Source organism: Pogona vitticeps, chromosome 5 (assembly GCF_051106095.1).
Source record: "Pogona vitticeps strain Pit_001003342236 chromosome 5, PviZW2.1, whole genome shotgun sequence".
NCBI classification, from domain to species: domain Eukaryota; kingdom Metazoa; phylum Chordata; class Lepidosauria; order Squamata; family Agamidae; genus Pogona; species Pogona vitticeps.
This window is the reverse complement of record NC_135787.1, coordinates 137,802,724-137,821,207: the sequence shown is the minus strand read 5'-3', so window position 1 is coordinate 137,821,207 and position 18,484 is coordinate 137,802,724. Positions and strand designations below refer to the sequence as shown.

Here is an 18,484-nt window from a genome sequence, read left to right as displayed (position 1 = left end):
AAGAGACAAGTGGCAATATAACCAACTTTGCCTGAACCAATGACAGATGGATACAATATCATCAACAGAATGTTCTTTTTTTTTGCTTTGCAGTAGAATATAAAAGCAGTAGAAAGTGAAAGTGCAACTGATATTTTTCTACCACATTTCTCTCACCCTCTGTAGTAATCTGCTTATGTAAATATCTCTAACTAAAAAAATGCAGAAATTGTTCAGAGTAACAAAATAATACTTGTTGAATAAACAAAAGGACCATTATTTTTGGAATATATCTTCAAATATATGTTTCATGCCAAACATGAGAATAGGATATTGTCTCACTGTCATAAGTCTTGATTTTCCATGCTCGTACCTATAAATATTAGGAAAATAATGTGCATGGGAAGCCACAATCCCTAAACAATTCACATCTAGCATTTCTGACTGAAGCAATACAATCTTACATCAGTGATGATATTCTCAAGAAATCAATAAGAATGTCATATATTTCTGTAAATCAGTATTACCAGTAGTACTAGACAATCATGCATATACATGTGGATATGATTTTAAAGATTTGTTCTGGGAGTATAATGCTAATTGAGGTCCATTTGCTTTGTTTACATCTGGAGCCACAAAACAGTAAAGACTATTTATTCTAATTTTCTTCACTTTGACGTGTACCTCTGCACTGTCATTTTTTTCAGCTGTTCATTATCCATGGATGACAGTGAATATGTGTTCACTCCAAATCATCCTGCCTCTCATTTCATCTATTTACTCTAACCTGCATCTCTGGTCTCGCCACAAGCAATACTATTTTCTTGCATTCATCACTGGAGAGCAGTGCCACAGCCTCCTCCCGGTTCTGGACATCTTGGCCATTTATCTAGAAAACAAATGAAAGTGGCACATTAGTTTCCATTTCCACAACGCAACACACAATATAGAGCAAATATCAGCTCATTTGTGGTTAATGTATGGACAATGAAACTCACACAATGGGCTCATCTTCAGCCTCCTCAGTGGTAAGTGCCTTCACTCAATTATGCGCTTACAGTAAGAGCTGTATCGATCGTTGAAGGATGGCGGACATCAGAGGAAGCAGTTATGTTCATAAATGTCCAACCTGCGCCCTGGCAACATACATCTAGCAACACAATTAACCAGCCCTTGACAGGTGACGTTCATCTTTCTCCGTTCAGAGTAATGGAAGTGTCAGTCTGAGATAATAGTGCTGGTGGAAGCAAGACTGGTAATACTACAGCTGAAATCAGTCATACTGGAAGCTTAGAAGCAGCCAATTAGAGGTCTGTAGTATTATCTCTCACCAGGCAATACTTACAGGCCACTGCTGATTGCTGTTTCATTTAATCATTCAATATTTTATATCTGCACACATGCACACACACACTCATACCAACTTTGCAGACTTAGTTACCTGGGAGCAAATCCCACTGACTTTAGGGGAATTACTTTTAACTCGATGTGCCTAAAACTGTGCTGCAAATGTATGTCACTGAGGTTAAAAATGACACCTATTGCAAAGAGAGAGAAAAAGACATGTTTCCCTCCAGCATCCAGATGTAGCTCTGTGATTAAGATGAAAGAACTTCGTGTTAACTAAGCTTTAGTTGACCCAGACAACGAATACAAAGAACAGTGACCTTCACTTAGGAACAAGAGCAATTTTGAAATGCAGAACGCTCCTCATTTGCAAAAGATTGCAACACCCAAACTTATCTATATGTAGTCTTTTCCATCTTCTTTTCCCAATTTCATACTTATAGGTAGACACATGAAGAACAAAAGCTGCTGATCCCTACATAAAAGATGCCTGAAAGTGCAGCCTATAGGGCTAGTATTAATTTAATCAGTGGTTCCTAACCTTGGGTCCACAGATATACTTGGACTAGAAACCCCTAGAAGCCTTCACCACTAGCTGTGCTGGCCAGGATTTCTGAGAGATGTAGTCCAAGAACATCTGAGGACTTGAGGTTGGGAACCACTGGGTTAGATCATTATATTAAACCTGCAGTGATGGGCTATATGAATAATTATAGCAAAAATATTTTACTTTGCTTCATTCACATCTTCAAGAGCATGAGTATAAATCATAGAAAAAGTAATAACGCTGTATTGGGCCTCATGCTAAACTGTGATTAAGTAAAATCAAAATTCACCAGGGTTTCTTCTCTTAGATTTAGAACATGAAAATCCAAAGAGAAATTCAGATGGGGAACATTTCAAAATCACATCTAACTATAATGGCACATGAATTACGCCTGAAAGTCAGTATGTTACAAAATGTAACAACTGTATATTTTGCCATACTGGAATGCCTACATGGTAAGTACTAAAGACAGCTCATGTGCAAAGGTATGAATATATTTTAAAGGAGCATTTCTGCATTTTGAATACATAGGTTTGCTTGACATAGAGAATCCTACTTTTCCAGAATTCTTTCAATATAATGCCTATATAATAAAACTGACAGCTCCTATTTCTCTGAGTTATCCACATGAGTGGGTATTGAGTCAGCATACTGTCCAATATAAAAACTACCTCCCATCCTAATATAACTCATTCTGCATTAAACTTAATGGTCAGATTCCAACTCATACATCACACTGCCACACATGCAATGCTATTTCCCAAACCCTTCAACTTTTCTAGTATATGTTCTCATATCTTGGCTCATACTTCTCAAGTCACATCAGAGATTATGTTGGTAAAGCACTTGTACTAGATGTTTTATAGCTAGTTTGTAATCAGTTTAGAGGCATTTTACAAAAATAACCTAATCCCATACAAATCATATTACAATACTTAGGACGATACTTAGAATCACACAGAAAACAATGTATCTGGTGTAAGCAGCAGAACCCAGCATCCTAAGGCTCTCAATTTCCCTTAAAAAAATTACAAGTTTCTCATCCCATGGCTCTAAAAACACATTCATGGACATACCTAGCAAAAACTCAAGCTGGAAGGTGATTTTTAGCCATGGGTGCTTGAATAAAGTAATAGATTTTGGGAACTTGGAAAACTATCACAAGGACAGAACTTCTTACTTGACCAAAAAACATCCAGAAGCTTCAGGAGGACAAATATAAAACAGTTTCTCTTTCTTTCTGCTCTACCCTGGCGCCTGTTCAAAAAGAGGGTAGAATATGGAGGCTACAGAAATTTCAAGAGCTACAGATCCCACAAGCTATTGCCTCTGGTAACACTGTCAACCAGGAAAGAGTCACATGTCTTTAATTAGTGCCAGAAGCAAAATAGATTATACTATACATCCAAACAGAAGTCAAAAGCTTGATTTAAATAGTTTACTATGGTTGGCATTGAATTTGTCCTCACATTTGAGTTGCCTTAGCACAGATTTTTGATTTTACCATGGAGTGCACAAAGCCTTAAGAATGCCTATCACACCAAAAACGGTGCTGTTTATCAATTTTTGTAAAAGGTGGTGTAGTACACAGACCCTTGCCTGAATTCAATCTTTGCCTGCAACTTGTATCACTCCACCACCCAGTCAAAGTAAGGTACTGTGACATGACATTTTTGCCCATATGATTAGTGAACTGGAAAAAAGAAATGCTTCATATTCTCCAGTATAGAAAGACATAAAATTACATATCCTACTGCAAGCCCTGATACTGAACCATGAGTTGTTATATTTCTCCAAAGAACGGGCCATTTTAGTTGGGCAGCTTGTATCTCCTATTGTGTTTCGGAGATTTGTTTGATTCTCGGAGCAGATAGTAAAGTATGAAATAAAGCTCTGTTTTCCAGCAAAGATGTTTCCTGAGGATATGAAAAGACTGGTGGGCTGGAATCAGATTGATCTTGTAACATTCAGCAGGCTCTCACAAAAGTTGAATTAATGGCTGGCAGTGATGGGGTTATTCACACTGACAAAGTTTACTATTACCAACACGTATTGCTGAAAAAGTAAATGAAAACGGCACAGTACACATAAGAAGAATTGGTTTGTCTGTGTTTACTAGCTCAAATGCATCTGCATATAGAGCAATATATTTCAAGGTAAATAAAGTGGTAGATGACAAGACAGGGATCTCAAAAGTCATATTTTTGACAACAGATGTTTCCATAAACATTAGTTCCAAGCTGAATTAATGGATTACTTGTCCCTCTTCCTGAACTGGAAAGTAAAACATTAGAACTGATGCATTAAATTTGTTGCTTTCTCAGGCCAACTCTAGAAAAAAGGCTTTAAAATAACATTTGAATATCAGTGGAAGTTTATCTAATTAAAAAATAGCTTTGACATCCCGTCTGCAGAAGGCATATGTCAATCTACATTTTATTTCCTCACAGGGAAACAGGCCTATACCTCTCATTCAAAAATAGATTTGTACTAGGTAGCCTAATCTGGGCCTATAAAAGTATTTGGACTGTAACAGCCAGATGTCTCAGTTAACTCAGCCAAATCTATGGCATTCTTGAGGACTCCTGGGAGTTCTAGTCCAAAATTATTACAAATCCAAAGGTTGGCAACCATTAATTTATAAAGAGCCAGTTTGGGATTGGCAATTCAACTAGGCCTTCAGCAGTAAACTGGGCTTTACTTTCCAATGAACTTTAGAAGAAAGAGCATGCAAATGATCCTGCTTCATCCTGCACTAAGGCTGGTCCAAATAAAATTATTTTGCTCCAAATAAAATTATTTCCAAACATCACCTATAAGAGACTGAAGCCATTAGTTAGTTGTGCGCAACTAACTTGGGTGCAAGAGGAATCAATTACTCTCCCCTCAGTAGTTGCCTCAGATAAGATAGGCAAGCTCTGAGCCAAATTCTAACTGGGTCTAGAATTTCAGTAAAAGTTTATAGATGTTTGCTTCAGAAGTATAACTGGTCAGGTGGTCTTCCAAGCATTGGTTACCTCAGAAATACCCTAGATTCTTGGCTGTGTTAAGGAAGACTTCTGACAACCCAAATACATTCATAGGACCAAAGTAGGCTAATCTAATATAAACCTACAGTACTTTAAAAAAGGATATACAGGCCCTTCTCCTTTGAGAAGAGAGTCTGTGGTGTGACATATGCCCTCTGCTGACAGCATACCAGATGAACATTTTAATTTATGTATCAATAAAGAAAGGTTACTTACCTGTAACGATGGTTCTTCAAGTGGTCATTCTGTGAATTCACACAAAGGGTTAATACCAGCGCCAGCGTTGGGCCTCTCGGAACATTCTCTAGCTGCAAGAGAAAAGTAACAATGTTTAGGACTACCCCTACTGCGCACGCCCAGCCTAACCGTCCCTCAGTTCCATTTGTCCGCCACAGGTACCTGAGTGATAGAGATGCCAGTGACAGACAGACAGAGGGGAGGCCGGGCGGGATTGTGTGAATTCACAGAATGACCACTTGAAGAACCATCGTTACAGGTAAGTAACCTTTCTTTCTTCATCGTGGTCTTCTGTGAATGCACACAAAGGGTGAATAGCACGCTTACTAACCGGATGGTGGGCTGTCACTGAAGAGCTGATGTTAGCACTGCCCTCCCGAACTTCGTCTCCTCTCTTGCCCTCATATCCAATCTGTAGTGGGTTATGAAGGTAGAGGCATTGGACCAGGTAGCGGACCGGCAGATGTCGGGCAGGTCGACGCCACGGAGTAAGGCAGTTGAAGAGGCTACAGCCCTGGTGGAGTGTGCCCTAAGTCCTTCTGGAGGATCTCTGTGGTTGAGCTCGTAGGCAAGAGTGATGGTAGATACGAGCCACCTAGAGAGCGTCGACGGCGAGGCCGGACAGCCCTTCTTTGAACCAAAATAACAGAGAAACAGTCTGTTGGTCTGTCTAAAGTCCTTGGTCCTAGAGACATAAAAGGCTAAGGATCGTCGAACATCGAGCATGTGGAGCATGCGTTCAACATCAGTAGCCAGAGACGGAAACAAGGTTGGTAGAATCAGTGGTTGATTTACATGGAAGTCGGAGACCACCTTCGGAAGAAAAGAGATGTCCAGATAAAGCATAACCTTGTCCTTAAAGAATTGAAGGAACGGTTGGTCATAACGGAGAGCTGCCAACTCACTAGCCCGGCGAGCGGACGTGATAGCCACCAGGAACAGCGTCTTTAAAGAAAGCATCTTCAGGTCACAGGTAGCCATGGGTTCAAATGGAGGTCTAGAAAGAGCATGTAGAACCAAGTGAAGGGACCACTGTGGGAGTGGTGGACGAACGGGAGGTCGGAGGTTAGAGAGACCTCTCAAGAACATCCTGACGGTAGGGTGAGAAAAGAGCCGGGAAGAGGGAGAAGCCCTGGGTTGGAAGAAGACAACCGCAGCAAGGTACACCTTGATAGTAGATATAGACAGGTGAAAATCAAACAGGTAACGTAGATACTGGAGGAGCGTGGAAAGAGATACAGGGGAGGGAACAAGATCCCTCTGCTGGGTAAATTTCAAAAAACTTTTCCACTTGTAGGTGTACAAGCGAGACGTGGAGGGCTTGATGGCATTAGTCAAGACCTCTTGGATTTCGGGACGATCCTCCATGCTGTCAGATGGAGCGTGTCGAGGTCGGGGTGAAGGACTTTGCCTGCTTCCTGGGTCAGCAGGTCCGGCCACAATGGAAGGGTCATGGAGTCCACAGCCATGCTGACTAGAGTGGGGAACCACACTTGGCGAGGCCAAAAGGGTGCAATGAAAATGGCCGGAGTCATCGAACGTTGGAGCTTGATTAGGGACCTCTGTATCAACGGAATCGGTGGAAACATGTACAAGAGACCCTGGTTCCATGGAATCATGAATGCGTCGCCGAGAGAATGTAGGCCGAGACCGGCTCGAGACGCGTATCTGAGGCATTTCGCATTGAGAGGGGATGCAAACATGTCCAGCACTGGAGACCCCCACCGGTTGCAAAGGTCGTGAAAGACCAGGGGGTTCAATTCCCATTCGTGTGTCTGATGTTGAAGCCTGCTCAGAGTGTCCGTAATTGTGTTGTCCTCTGTGGCTACATGGATGGCTACCGGGTAGATATGATGACGGTAGCACCACTCCCAGAGGAGGATGGAGAGGTACAGGAGTGAGTGAGAGCGAGTTCCTCCCTGCTTGTTGACATAGTGCATTGTGGTAGTGTTGTCCGTCACCAGCTGAACTCCGCGGCCCTGTAGCAGAGGAAGGAAGGACTTGAAGGCTTTGATAACTGCAAGGAGCTCCAGGTGATTGATGTGGAGCATGGTTTCCTGAGGGGTCCAGAGGGCATGAATGGTGTGATGGCCGCAGTGCGCCCCCCAGCCGGATGGACTGGCGTCCGTTGTGACTTGAGCGGTGAGACGGAGTGGACGAAAAGGACGGCCAACCGTGAGGTGGGGTGTGTACATCCACCACTGGAGCTGCCTGGCGAGCTCCGGAGTGACCCGGAGACGCTTCCTCTGGCTGTCCATCATCGGGTCGAAAAGAGAGAGGAACCATGACTGGAGCGACCGTAGCTTGAGGCGAGCGTGAGCGAGCGCCGGTGTTGTAGAGGACATCAGGCCGAGCAGGTGTTGGGCATGATGGGCTGTCACCCGAGCACAAGGGCGAAATTTTCTGATGGCTCATTGAATCTTGCGTATCCTGTCCGGGGGAAGAAAGGCCCGACCTCTTACAGCGTCTAAGCAAACCCCTATGTATTGTACTGTCTTGGAGGGAACGAGCTGAGACTTCTGTTTGTTGACAGTGAGACCGAGATTGGAGAGGAGATACAGGATGAAATTTGTGTCTTTCAGGGATTGTCTTCATGAGGTGGAGACTACGAGCCAATCGTCCAGGTAAGGATAAACGTGGATGCCCCTGAGACGAAGGTAAGCTGCCACTGGGGCCATGACCTTGGTGAAGGTCCAGGGAGCTGTGGACAGGCCGAATGGCAGGGCCTGGAATTCGTAAATTGTGCCCTGAAAGATGAACCGAAGAAACTTGCGGTGGTCGGGGTGGATAGTGACGTGGAAGTATGCGTCCTTTAGATCTATAAGGACGAACCAGTTGTTTTTCTTCAGTAGGTGCATGATGGACTCTAAGGTGAGCATTCGAAACCGTCTGGGTCGCAGGTAAGTGTTTAGGAGTCTTAGATCGAGGATGGGCCTTATGCCTCCTCCTCTTTTTGAGACAGCAAAGTAGCGGGAGTAAAACCCGTGTTGTATGTCGCGGGGTGGTACTGTATAGATGGCATCTTTTTGCAAGAGAGATGATATTTCTTCCTCTAGCGAGGAGTCGAATGGAGAATGATTTATGAAACCTAGCGGAGGAGATCTTATAAACTCCAGCTGGTAACCGTGCTGAATAATTTTTAGAGCCCAAGTGTCGGTTGTGATGATAGACCAGTTGTGAAGAAACGGTTGAAGACGGGTGGTAGGTGGAGAATGGGTAAAAATGGGGGGCCGAAAGTCAAAGATACTGTTTTTGTTTTCTTCCAGGTGGCTTAAAGGATTGGCGGCGATGAGACGGACGAGGCCGGTATCCCTGATAGCCCTGGACAGAAGAAGAGGACTGGCCAGAGCGTTGCTGAGGTAGGTGCTTGTAAGGACGGTACTGTTGAGAAGGTTGATATTGACCATAAGATTTGCGCCATTGGGGCCTCCGCTGTCTAGACTGAGTTTGAACAGAGTAGGACTTGGCAGTCCTCTTGGCCTTGTGAAGGTCTTCTAAATGGGAGTCGGTCTTTTCGTTGAAGAGCCCGGTAGCGTCAAAGGCGAGACTCTCAACCTTTGATTTGACGTCCTCCATTATGTCTGCAGAACGGAGCCAAGCGTGGCGCCGGATGGTGATGGCAGACATGAGAACTCTAGCAGAGATCTCTGCTGCATGTCTGATGGAGAGACGCTCATACTTGGATACCGTCTGAGCTTCCTCATATGAGTTTAGGAAAGCTTGCCGGGTGTCTTCAGGTATCATTTTCAGTCCTGGTAAAAGTTTAAGCCATAACTGTTTGTGATAAGCCCCTAGAACAGTCTGGTAATTTATGACTCGAAGTAATAAGGTGACAAGGGAGTAGATTTTTCTGCCGATGATTTCCAGTTTCTTACCCTCCTTGTCAACGGGGGTAACGTGAGCTTTGGCCGATGGCCTGGAACAGCTGGTTTCAACAATGAGTGAGTTTGGAATCGGATGTTTGAGCAAAAAGTGGGTGTCAGCCCCATGAATCTTGTAGAAGTGTTCTGTGCGACGCGGGACATTAGGGGTATTCGCAGGCTGAGCCCAGAACTCCTTAATGGCCTCCATAACTACAGGCACAAAGGCTATACTAGGGGGAGCAGTACTGTCCTTCTTGATATCTCCGAAGAACAAGTCCTCACCCGGAGGCGAAGGGAGATTCAAGTCCAGTTTCAGTGTCTTAGCAAGTCTGGACATCATCTGAGAGTAGGAAGAAAAGTCCTCAGATGGAGAAGAGGCGTGAGGGTCACCCGTATCCGAAAGCACCACATCTCCCTGAGGTAGCTCGTGCGGTGGCAGGGGTGGGGGTTGTTCCTGATCCGAGTCAGAAGACTGCTCCGTGGACACCTCATCCGGATCTGAGGAGAAGACATCCCTCTTCTTCTTTGGAGGGGGTTTCTCGATGCCGACCGGCGCTGTCGAAGGTCAAGTCGGGACCGCAGTCGGCGCCGAGGTGGAAGGGACCGGTTGCGGTGCAGGGGCAACAGGTAGCGAAGGAGGCTGTTCTCCGACTCGGATGACTCGGCGTCGACGTCGAGGGCGGGTCGACTCCGAGGAAGAAGACAGGTATATGCACCGGATCTTCTTATGGTACCGGTCTCGAGATGCGGACGTCGAAGACGAGGAAGGAGACCTCGAGCGCTCACGTCGACGTCGATGGCGCTTACGACGCTTGGGACGGTCGGAATCTGCGGAACAGGAAGAAGAGGATCGACGTCGATGTTTGCTACGACGCCGATGGGAGCGACGCTTCTTCTGAGAGCGTTTGCGCTTAGAAGATTTTGAGTCCGAACGATGGGAAGAGTCGGACTGGGTCGAAGCCCGATGCTTCTTCTTCGACCGTTTCCGTCGAGGAGACTTCGACCTCGAGCGGCTGGAGGAAGGGGACCGACTCGGGGAGCGATGCTTCTCCGTGCGGGGACGTTTGCCTCGAGGGGATTTCGACCTCGAACGCACGGGTGAGCGAGGCACCTTGTCTCGAGGAGATCTCGAGTCCGAGTGTACGGACGAGATCGAAACGGGAGACGACCCCTGGCCCGCAGGAGATGGGCTATGTGGGGCAGAAGTGAGACCAGTAGTGACTCCGACTAACTGGCTCGGCGTCGGGGAAGACATTCCCGATGGTGGCACAGCTTCAGTGCGTCGAACCGGAGGAGGAGCGGCTGCATCGGACGAAGCCTCGAAGCGTCTCGACAACTCCTCGAGAATCGGTGACGGTATCGAGCCCGAGCTCGCAGAAAGTCGAAGGGATGTCATTTTAAGCTTGGCGGCTGCCTTGGCTTTAGATGCCTTCGACGGTTTAGCTTTCGGTGGAACAGGAGCCGGGGGCTCGGGATTCGAAGCAGGCACGGCCGATTTCGACGCCGCGGATTTTTTCGACATTTTCGAAACTTTGGAGACGACCGATTGAACAGGAGCTGCTCGAGAAGTGGAAGCCATTTCCCCCTCCGAGGGCGCCGTGGAAGACAACGTTGACTCCCACAGGTGGAGTTTAAGGCGCTGCTGGCGAGCCTTAAGAGCGGCTTTAGTAAAAGCTTTGCAGTGTGGGCAAGTTTTGGAGTTGTGCGATTCCCCCAAACAATACAAACAAGTATCGTGGCCGTCCTGGTGGGGAATTTTGCGATCGCACACCACACACCTGCTGAATGGCCCGTAAGGGGACATAAGGCGGTAAAAAAAGTCCGACGTCGACTAGTTTAAGGGAGAAGGCAGAGCAGTCCGTAATCAGTCCGAGTAAAAGCCAGGAGAGTAGAATAAACCGAGTCGTCTAGTTGAAGGGGGAAAGCGCTAGGGTAGTCCGTGAGCTAAGCGAGGTCAAATCCAAAGAATAAATCAGGTCGCAAATAGAACGCAGCTATGAACGAAAGGCTCCAAACCGCTAGGCAGAAAAATGGAACTGAGGGACGGTTAGGCTGGGCGTGCGCAGTAGGGGTAGTCCTAAACATTGTTACTTTTCTCTTGCAGCTAGAGAATGTTCCGAGAGGCCCAACGCTGGCGCTGGTATTAACCCTTTGTGTGCATTCACAGAAGACCACGATGAAGAATGTTAATTTAGCAAGTTCAAAAGCTTCCATTTTTATTCCTAATAGCAATGGCTCAGTTTCCCAATTTTTAACATTTAATTTCAACTAAGTAACTAATCTATTTTCAGTTGACAGAAATACTTTTATATCAGAAGTCCTGGTCAGATGAGCCTCCCATATCTTCTCCTCCCTCCTCTGAAATGTCTATTTCTCTTTGAGAATAATCCCTCCTTGGGCATTTGTCAGGTTTCATTCAGCTACCAGAACCCTATCTTAATGTTGCAGCTTCCCTTTACTTTATGCTGAGGGTTAGTCAATTAACCCGAGACCTCTTGATTGATGCTGACCCTGGACATGACACTTACTCAGCAGAGCCTACAGGAGCCAACCTCTGAGCTATGCTGAGTAGGTATCCTTACTAATGCATCAATATGGTGATACCTGGAGAACTGGGGAAGGGGGCTCTCCTGACTACCTAATGAGGAGTCAAGTACCCCAGGGTGGAAACAGAGCAGGTCACTTCAGGACCATACATCATACACTGTAACCACCGTGTCCCATTGCTGTCACTTCTAGAAGATGATAGCTACAGCTGATCTTGCTGGCTCTATACACAATGCAGTGTCTCAGCAGGCTATAGATATTACTATGGTATCAGCATCATAATCTTGCATCACCGTTGCATCAATGAAAACCACAGACTACCTTTTTGAAGAACTGGAGAATCATAGTGAGAAACATTATAATGACTTACCTGTAAAATCCTATCCCCTTCCCGGATTCGTCCATCTCGGGCAGCAATACTGTTTGGATCAACCTATGTAACAAAAATATCCAATAGTAACTCTAAAACATGAGGAGATAAATTTAAAACTGGATAACCTGACAATTGAGAGAATTTCAGGTCCATCTTAGACAATATACAAGTTTCGTATTGCACAGATATTTCTTCTGTGCAATACGAAACTGTGACCAGTTCAAGTCAGATTAATGCTTCTCAAGTCGCTTCAGTTACAGTGGAATAGGCCAGTAGATTTATTATTATTATTATTATTATTATTATTATTATTATTATTATTATTATTATTATTATTATTATTATTATTATTATTATTATTATTATTATTAGTAGTAGTAGTAGTAGTAGTAGTAGTAGTAGTAGTAGTAGTAGTAGTAGTTTTAGTTTTAGTTTTAGTTTTATTTATATGCCACATTTCTCCAAACAAGTGACCCAAAGTGATTTACAATATTAAAATTTACACAATTTAAAAACACAAGTTAATATAAGATAAGTTAAACAATATATGATTTAAAAATTAAATTAAAACATTAAAACATTAAAACATGGAAAAGATAGAAATTATTTGCTGAAATGGGGTTCAGGAATTCAGCTGTAATTGTTAAAAGCCCACCTGAAGAGATGGGTCTTTAGCTTTTTTCGAAAGGATAAAAGGGAAGGGGCCATCCTGATCTCCGGAGGGAGAGCGTTCCATAGCCTGAGAGCTGCCACAGAGAAGGCCCTCTCCCGTGTCCCCACCAGCTGTGCTTGTTCTGGCAATGGGACCCAGAGGAGGGCCTCCTCTGCTGATCTTAATCACCGAGAAGGCACATATAGGGAGATACGGTCCTTCAGGTAGCCTGGACCCAAGCTGTATAGGGCTTTATAGGTAATGACCCGCACTTTGAATTGGGCTCAGAAACGCACTGGTAGCCAGTGCAGTTCTTGTAACAGGCACGTTATATGCTCCCTGTAGCTGGCCCCAGTCAGTAGCCTGGCTGCAGAGTTTTTCACCAGCTGAAGTTTCTGAACAGTCTTCAAAGGCAGCCCCACATAGGGGGTGTTACAGAAATCCAAACGGGATGTAACTACAGCATGTGTCACTGTAGCCAGATCTGACATCTCAAGGAACAGGCACAGCTGGCACACCAGCTTTAGCTGTGCAAATGCACTCCTGGCCACCACTGAGATCTGGGCATCCAAGTGTAGGGATGAATCCAGGAGTACACCCAAGATGTGGACCTGAATTTTTAATGGGGAGTGCAATCCCATCCAGCAAAGGTAGTATCCCTATTCCCTCACCTGCCTTCCAACTAACCAGGAGCACCTCTGTCTTATCTGGATTAAATTTCAGTTTGTTTGCTCTCATCCAGCCCATTACTGATGTCAAGCACTGGTTCAGAGTCAAGACAGCTTCCTTGGAATTAGGTGGAATGGAGAGAAAGAGCTGAGTGTCATCCATATATTGGTGACACCAAACCCCAAAACTCTGGACAACCTCTCCCAGCAGTTTCAAGTAGATGTTAAAAACATATAAAGTATTCATTAATTGCTTTTTAGCCCATCAGGACTTCTCATAGGTAGTACAGTAAGGTGTTTCATCCACCTACTGAAAGATCAAGAAGGGAAAAAGTCAGCCTTGGGAAGGAGTTCTATAGGCAAGGCGATGCTACAAAGAAAGCTATATCTCATGTACTCATCTACTTAGCTTCTCAAGATGGTGAGATGCTCAATAGATCCTCCATGAGGATCTCATATATGGGCAGTTATGTGAAGAAGAAAGCAGTCTTTCAGGTGTTGTGACTCCCAACCCTTTTATTTTATATATCTTATTTATTTAAAATAGTTTTACCCTGCCTTTCTCTTTAAGAAGGACCCAAGGTGGCTTACATCATTAAGACAATATTGAAAGCTAAAACAATATGTATACAAATAATAAAAGGGATCAAACAGACACCGCACTTAAAGTCAGTAAAGAAAAGCAACACCAAAAATGCATTTAAAGCAGTAAAGCAAAACAATCCAATTAAAAACCCCACTCAGGCAGCCACTCATCAAGGGAAAGCTTGCCTGAAGAGAAAGGTCTTTGCCTGCTTGTGGAAGGACGGCAAAGACGGGACCAGCCTGGCCTCCTGTGGGAGGGATTTCCAAAGTCTGGAGAGCAGCAACAGAGAAGGTCCTCTCCTGTATCCCCACCACTAGGGTTTTGTAGATCAAAACCAGCTCTTCCAATTGAGCTTGGGAAACAAACTGGAAGCCAATGTGTTTGGCCAGTATATGCAATGCAAACCAGGCAATTGTCTTGCTGCTATATTTTGCACTATCCACAGCTTTTCTTCATAGACAGCCACACAGAGCTCATATAATAGCAGGAGATAATTCGTGTATGGATCTGCCTCAGGAAGAGGTTCAATTAACACCCAGCCAATGGCTTCCCTAGCCAAAGCATTCACATGGCATTCCAGGAGCAATGCTGGCTCTGAGAGCATTACTAAGCTGTGCGCCTCTCCACTCGGACGTAGCAGAAACAAATTCAAAGCAGATTGTCCCAATTCCCAACAATTCTCCCAATTCCATGTTGTTGTTGTTTTTACTGAGGAAGGGAACGTCTGTCTTGAGCCTCAATTTGTTAAGGCACAGCCAACCACTCAGTGTGTCTAGACAGCAATTCAAGAATTCCTCAGCCTCCAGAACATCAGTTGAACAGAGATAAACCTGGGTAAAATCATTTTAGTGATAGGACAAAACCTGAAAAACCTTAAAGACCTCCCCATGTAGTGCCATGTAAATGTTTAAAAGTGTAGAGGACAACACTGAATCCTGGGTAACACTGTAAGCTCATGGCCGTGAAGCCTAACAACAGTTCATACGGTTGCCTCCTGGGAGCATTCACACAAGTAGAAACAGAGCTCCTGAATCCCATATTTGCTTAATGATCAGAACGATACAATGATCAAAGATACTGAATGCTGCTGAAAGGTCCAGCAGAACAAAAGGGATACCTTCCCTCTTTGTAGTTCACATAATAGGCCATTCAACAAGGAAACAAAGACTGCTTTTGTCCCAAAAGTAGGTCGGAACCTAGACTGAACAAAAAGAAATCATCAGCTTTACTCAAGAAGTCTAGAATTGGACTGCCCCAACTTGGTCAAACATCTCATTTTTAAAATGAAGATGAGAACTAGCCAATAGTTATCAAGGAGAGTGGGATGCTGTGAAGGTTTCTTCAACAGAGATACAAATCACAAGATTTATGGATTTGAGCAGACATCCATAAATCCTTCTATTATCTGTCTGGGAAAAGGATGCCAGGTCTTCTAACAAATAAAACACCAAGCATCACATAGATTGCTACCCCATATGTCTTACTTCTACTCTAGTATTCAAGAAGAGGAGGAATTGAAGTCTTTCCTTATTTCGTCTTTACGGTACATAAGTCAAAGATGCACCTGTCTGTCTCTCAAATCTTTTGTGCCAGGAAGGAAAGAGGATTGGTGGCAATTAGAAATCATAATTACATACCATGTTTCTCCGATAATAAGACACTGTCTTATTATCTTTTGGGGGAAAGAAAAGGGCAGAGGGCTTATTTTTGGGGGAGGGCTTATTTTAATGACCCGTCATTAAAATAAGCCCTCCCCCAAAAATGCGATCTGAAGAGAAACCAGAGCATTTTCCCCCGAAAGCTGGCGACAGCCGCACCAGCAGCAGCAGCGGCGGCGGCGGCGGCGGCGGCTACTTGGGCTCGGCCAGGGAGGAGACGGAGGCTGGGGAAAGGCAGCGGCTGAGAAGAACTGGGCTTCTCCTTCCTGCTTTCCTGCTTGGCTCCTCTCGCTTTCTGGCTCTCTGCGAAGCCCTCACCACTGTGGAAACGAAACGAGGAGGAAGGGGAGCCAAAAAGGCGGGCTTTGCCAGGAAGGGGGAAAACACAGCGAGCGAGCGTGCCTGCTCGGCTTGCAGGCGATGCTCCTCGCTATGCTGCCTTGGTCGCCTCCTCCCCTCCGCCTTGAAGCTTTTGTTCTCCTCCTCTCTGGTCCGGGGGCAGGAGCGCCCGCGCGGCGCCCGCGGGGCTCGTGCCTCTCTCTCCTTCGCGTGCCGGGCAGGGGAGTTCCAGGCGGAGGAGGAGCTTGCGCGGCTGTTGGCTCCCGGGATCCCGTTCGGCGCGCCCTGAGACGAAAGCACTGCCATGAAGGGCGAAGCTCTGCTTTCTCCCTACTGCATTCTGCTCTGCTGAAGGGATGTTTTTTCGCGCCCTCGGTAAGCTTACCCAGGGCGCGAGTAGGGCAACAGGGCTTATTTTCGGGGGAGGGCTTACTTTAGAGGAATCCTACAAATTAAGGGGAGGGCTTACTTTCGGGATAGGTCTTATTATCGGAGAAACACGGTAGCAAGCCAAGCTGAGATTTATGGACCTCTGAATCTGTAAAAATAAGATGGACTGTAACTTTGATCATAAGCAAGTGGGATATCTAACAAACGTGTCTCTGTTTAAAATTTCTTTCCTTTCCTCTGTTTACAAGTGCTCTGTTTTTTAACAGCTACTTCACTATCGAGATACATATCTGGGTTAATCACTAAGGAAAATAAGAACTTAAAGGTAAAAAAAACAAATGATAATGTGTGCACAGATATTAACTGGCTGTTCAATATTTATGTCTCTTTGAAGCTCCAGCAGCAGAAGCTTCTGTAGCAATTGGAAAGGTACATGGCCTATCTTACCAGGCACACAGCTGGCAGATTCATCAGATCACCAAGGGAGCTTCAGCAGTTGGGAGTTTTGTGCGCACAAATACCGGAGAGGATGCTGGTCACCAAATGTTATTCTGAGTTGGTTAATGTTTATTTTATCCCAAATAGTTATTTAAGCCTCCATTAAAGATTTATATGAGCTACAAAATCTGAATAATGACCAGTTGTTGAATAACAGTTGAATAATGACCAACTGTTAATATTCTCACTTTTTCCTAGATGGTTATCTTGGGTCATTTCTTTTGTCTTGTCATGTCCACAACTATCTTTTAAGGCAAACATTTCTCAGTATACCATTTGGCTTGCAAATTGCACCTTGTAGACCTTGTGTATTACTGGAGACAAAATTATTTGGAAGTGTTTGACCATGTGTGAAAGAACACATTTGGGCTCTCTTAAATTAAGGAAAAAGCTGGGTGATTCAAAATGGAGCAAAGCCTTAAAGGGGTCACTTTTGAAAATACAGACATGGATAAACTTAGTTGATTTCTTGTTTAATCTCAATATTCTCATCGAGAAAAATATTCCAGGTGTCTCTTTTCCTAATGGACATCAGCTACTGATGTGTGATGAAATGTCTATGGAAATACTCTGAACATTTTGACAGGAAAGCTTCTACAGACAATGTTAGGGACCAGAGCTTTAAAGTAAATCACTTAAACATACTGTTACATACAGCACTGATGTTACCTGTCTGTCATGGGTTTGGAGGGAAAGTTCCATCCTATGGGGAGTGGAAGGCGGGACATCAGGAGGAGGGGCTGTACTGTATATATATGTGAAGCCTGTGTGGAGAAGTTAGGAAGAAGCTGGAGAAGAGCTGAGAGAAGAAGCTTGAGTGGGAGTCTGTGTGTCAGACAGGGTACTACTGTGTGTCAGTCAGTACCAACCTGATAGGTTCAGGTGTCTGTATGGTTAGCCAGAACTGATAGGTTCAGGGTCTGTGCTTCAAGTTAAGTGTTCTGTGTGAACCAAAGTGTTGTATGTATGATTGAGACTAAGCCACATTACAGTATCTTATTTACTTGATCTTTTTATTTACCCTGTTTGTTATTTAAATAAACCTTGTTCTTTTATTTGTTAAAATCCATTCCTGGTCTGTGTGACTCCTTATAGGGAATGGTTGGTGGCAGCATATTTATAGTGTGGCATACTCCAGTAGGTCTGGGGTTGTCACATTGATTGGTGTCCAGCGTGTGGGATACGACTGATCCAGTTGTCCAGTGGTCCAGCAAAGCCTTGGCAAGTGTGCCCAGAGCAAGGGGGGTCTAGTCAGGGAAAATCTGAGAGCGCGTAGGTAATCTTCTAGGTGTACCTCACGGGGAGGTGCGCTAGTGGAAGAACGTGCCAACTGGGGACTAGATTAGGGAGCTCTGAGGCAGCCTGTTTTGGCGGGAAAAAAGCTGAGGCAAAACTGTGTAGTAGCAGTGATCTAGCCTGCCTGCTGAGAGGCCTAGCAGAGGGGGGTAGACTCTGGCTCGCAACTGTTGCAAGTTAGTGCTGAAGAACAGCAGCAATCTATAGAAAGCTGGTTCTGAGGCAAAAGAAAAAAAAAGTGGTCGCTTTATTTTGAGGCTTGACTTTTGAAAGCAGCCTGTTCTGGGGGGGGGGATTATGCCCTTGACTCGAAGCCAAATGGCAGAAATGGGTGAAGTGAAAGACCCCCAGGTTGACCAAGGTTCTGAGGATGAATTTGGCTCAGTGCAGGGTGACAGCACGGGAGAACAGAACCCAGAACTCAGAAAATTGCTCATAGCCCAACAGCATGAACTGAGGGTGAGGGAAATGGAGG

The 18,484-nt window shown here is 44.8% G+C and overlaps 1 protein-coding gene across 3 annotated transcripts in view; it reads right to left on the bottom strand.

Moving 5' to 3' along the window:
* The window catches only part of PDZRN4 (PDZ domain containing ring finger 4), a 311,285-nt gene that overhangs the window by 10,721 nt on the left and 282,080 nt on the right, over nt 1–18,484 (bottom strand). For all 3 annotated transcript variants that reach the window (XM_073000473.2, XM_078376859.1, XM_078376860.1), the window contains 2 exons: nt 11,920–11,982; nt 767–868 (listed from right to left, as the gene is read on the bottom strand). In XM_073000473.2, the coding sequence (XP_072856574.2) occupies nt 767–868; nt 11,920–11,982 (165 nt within the window). The remainder of the gene's footprint in view (nt 1–766; nt 869–11,919; nt 11,983–18,484) is intronic.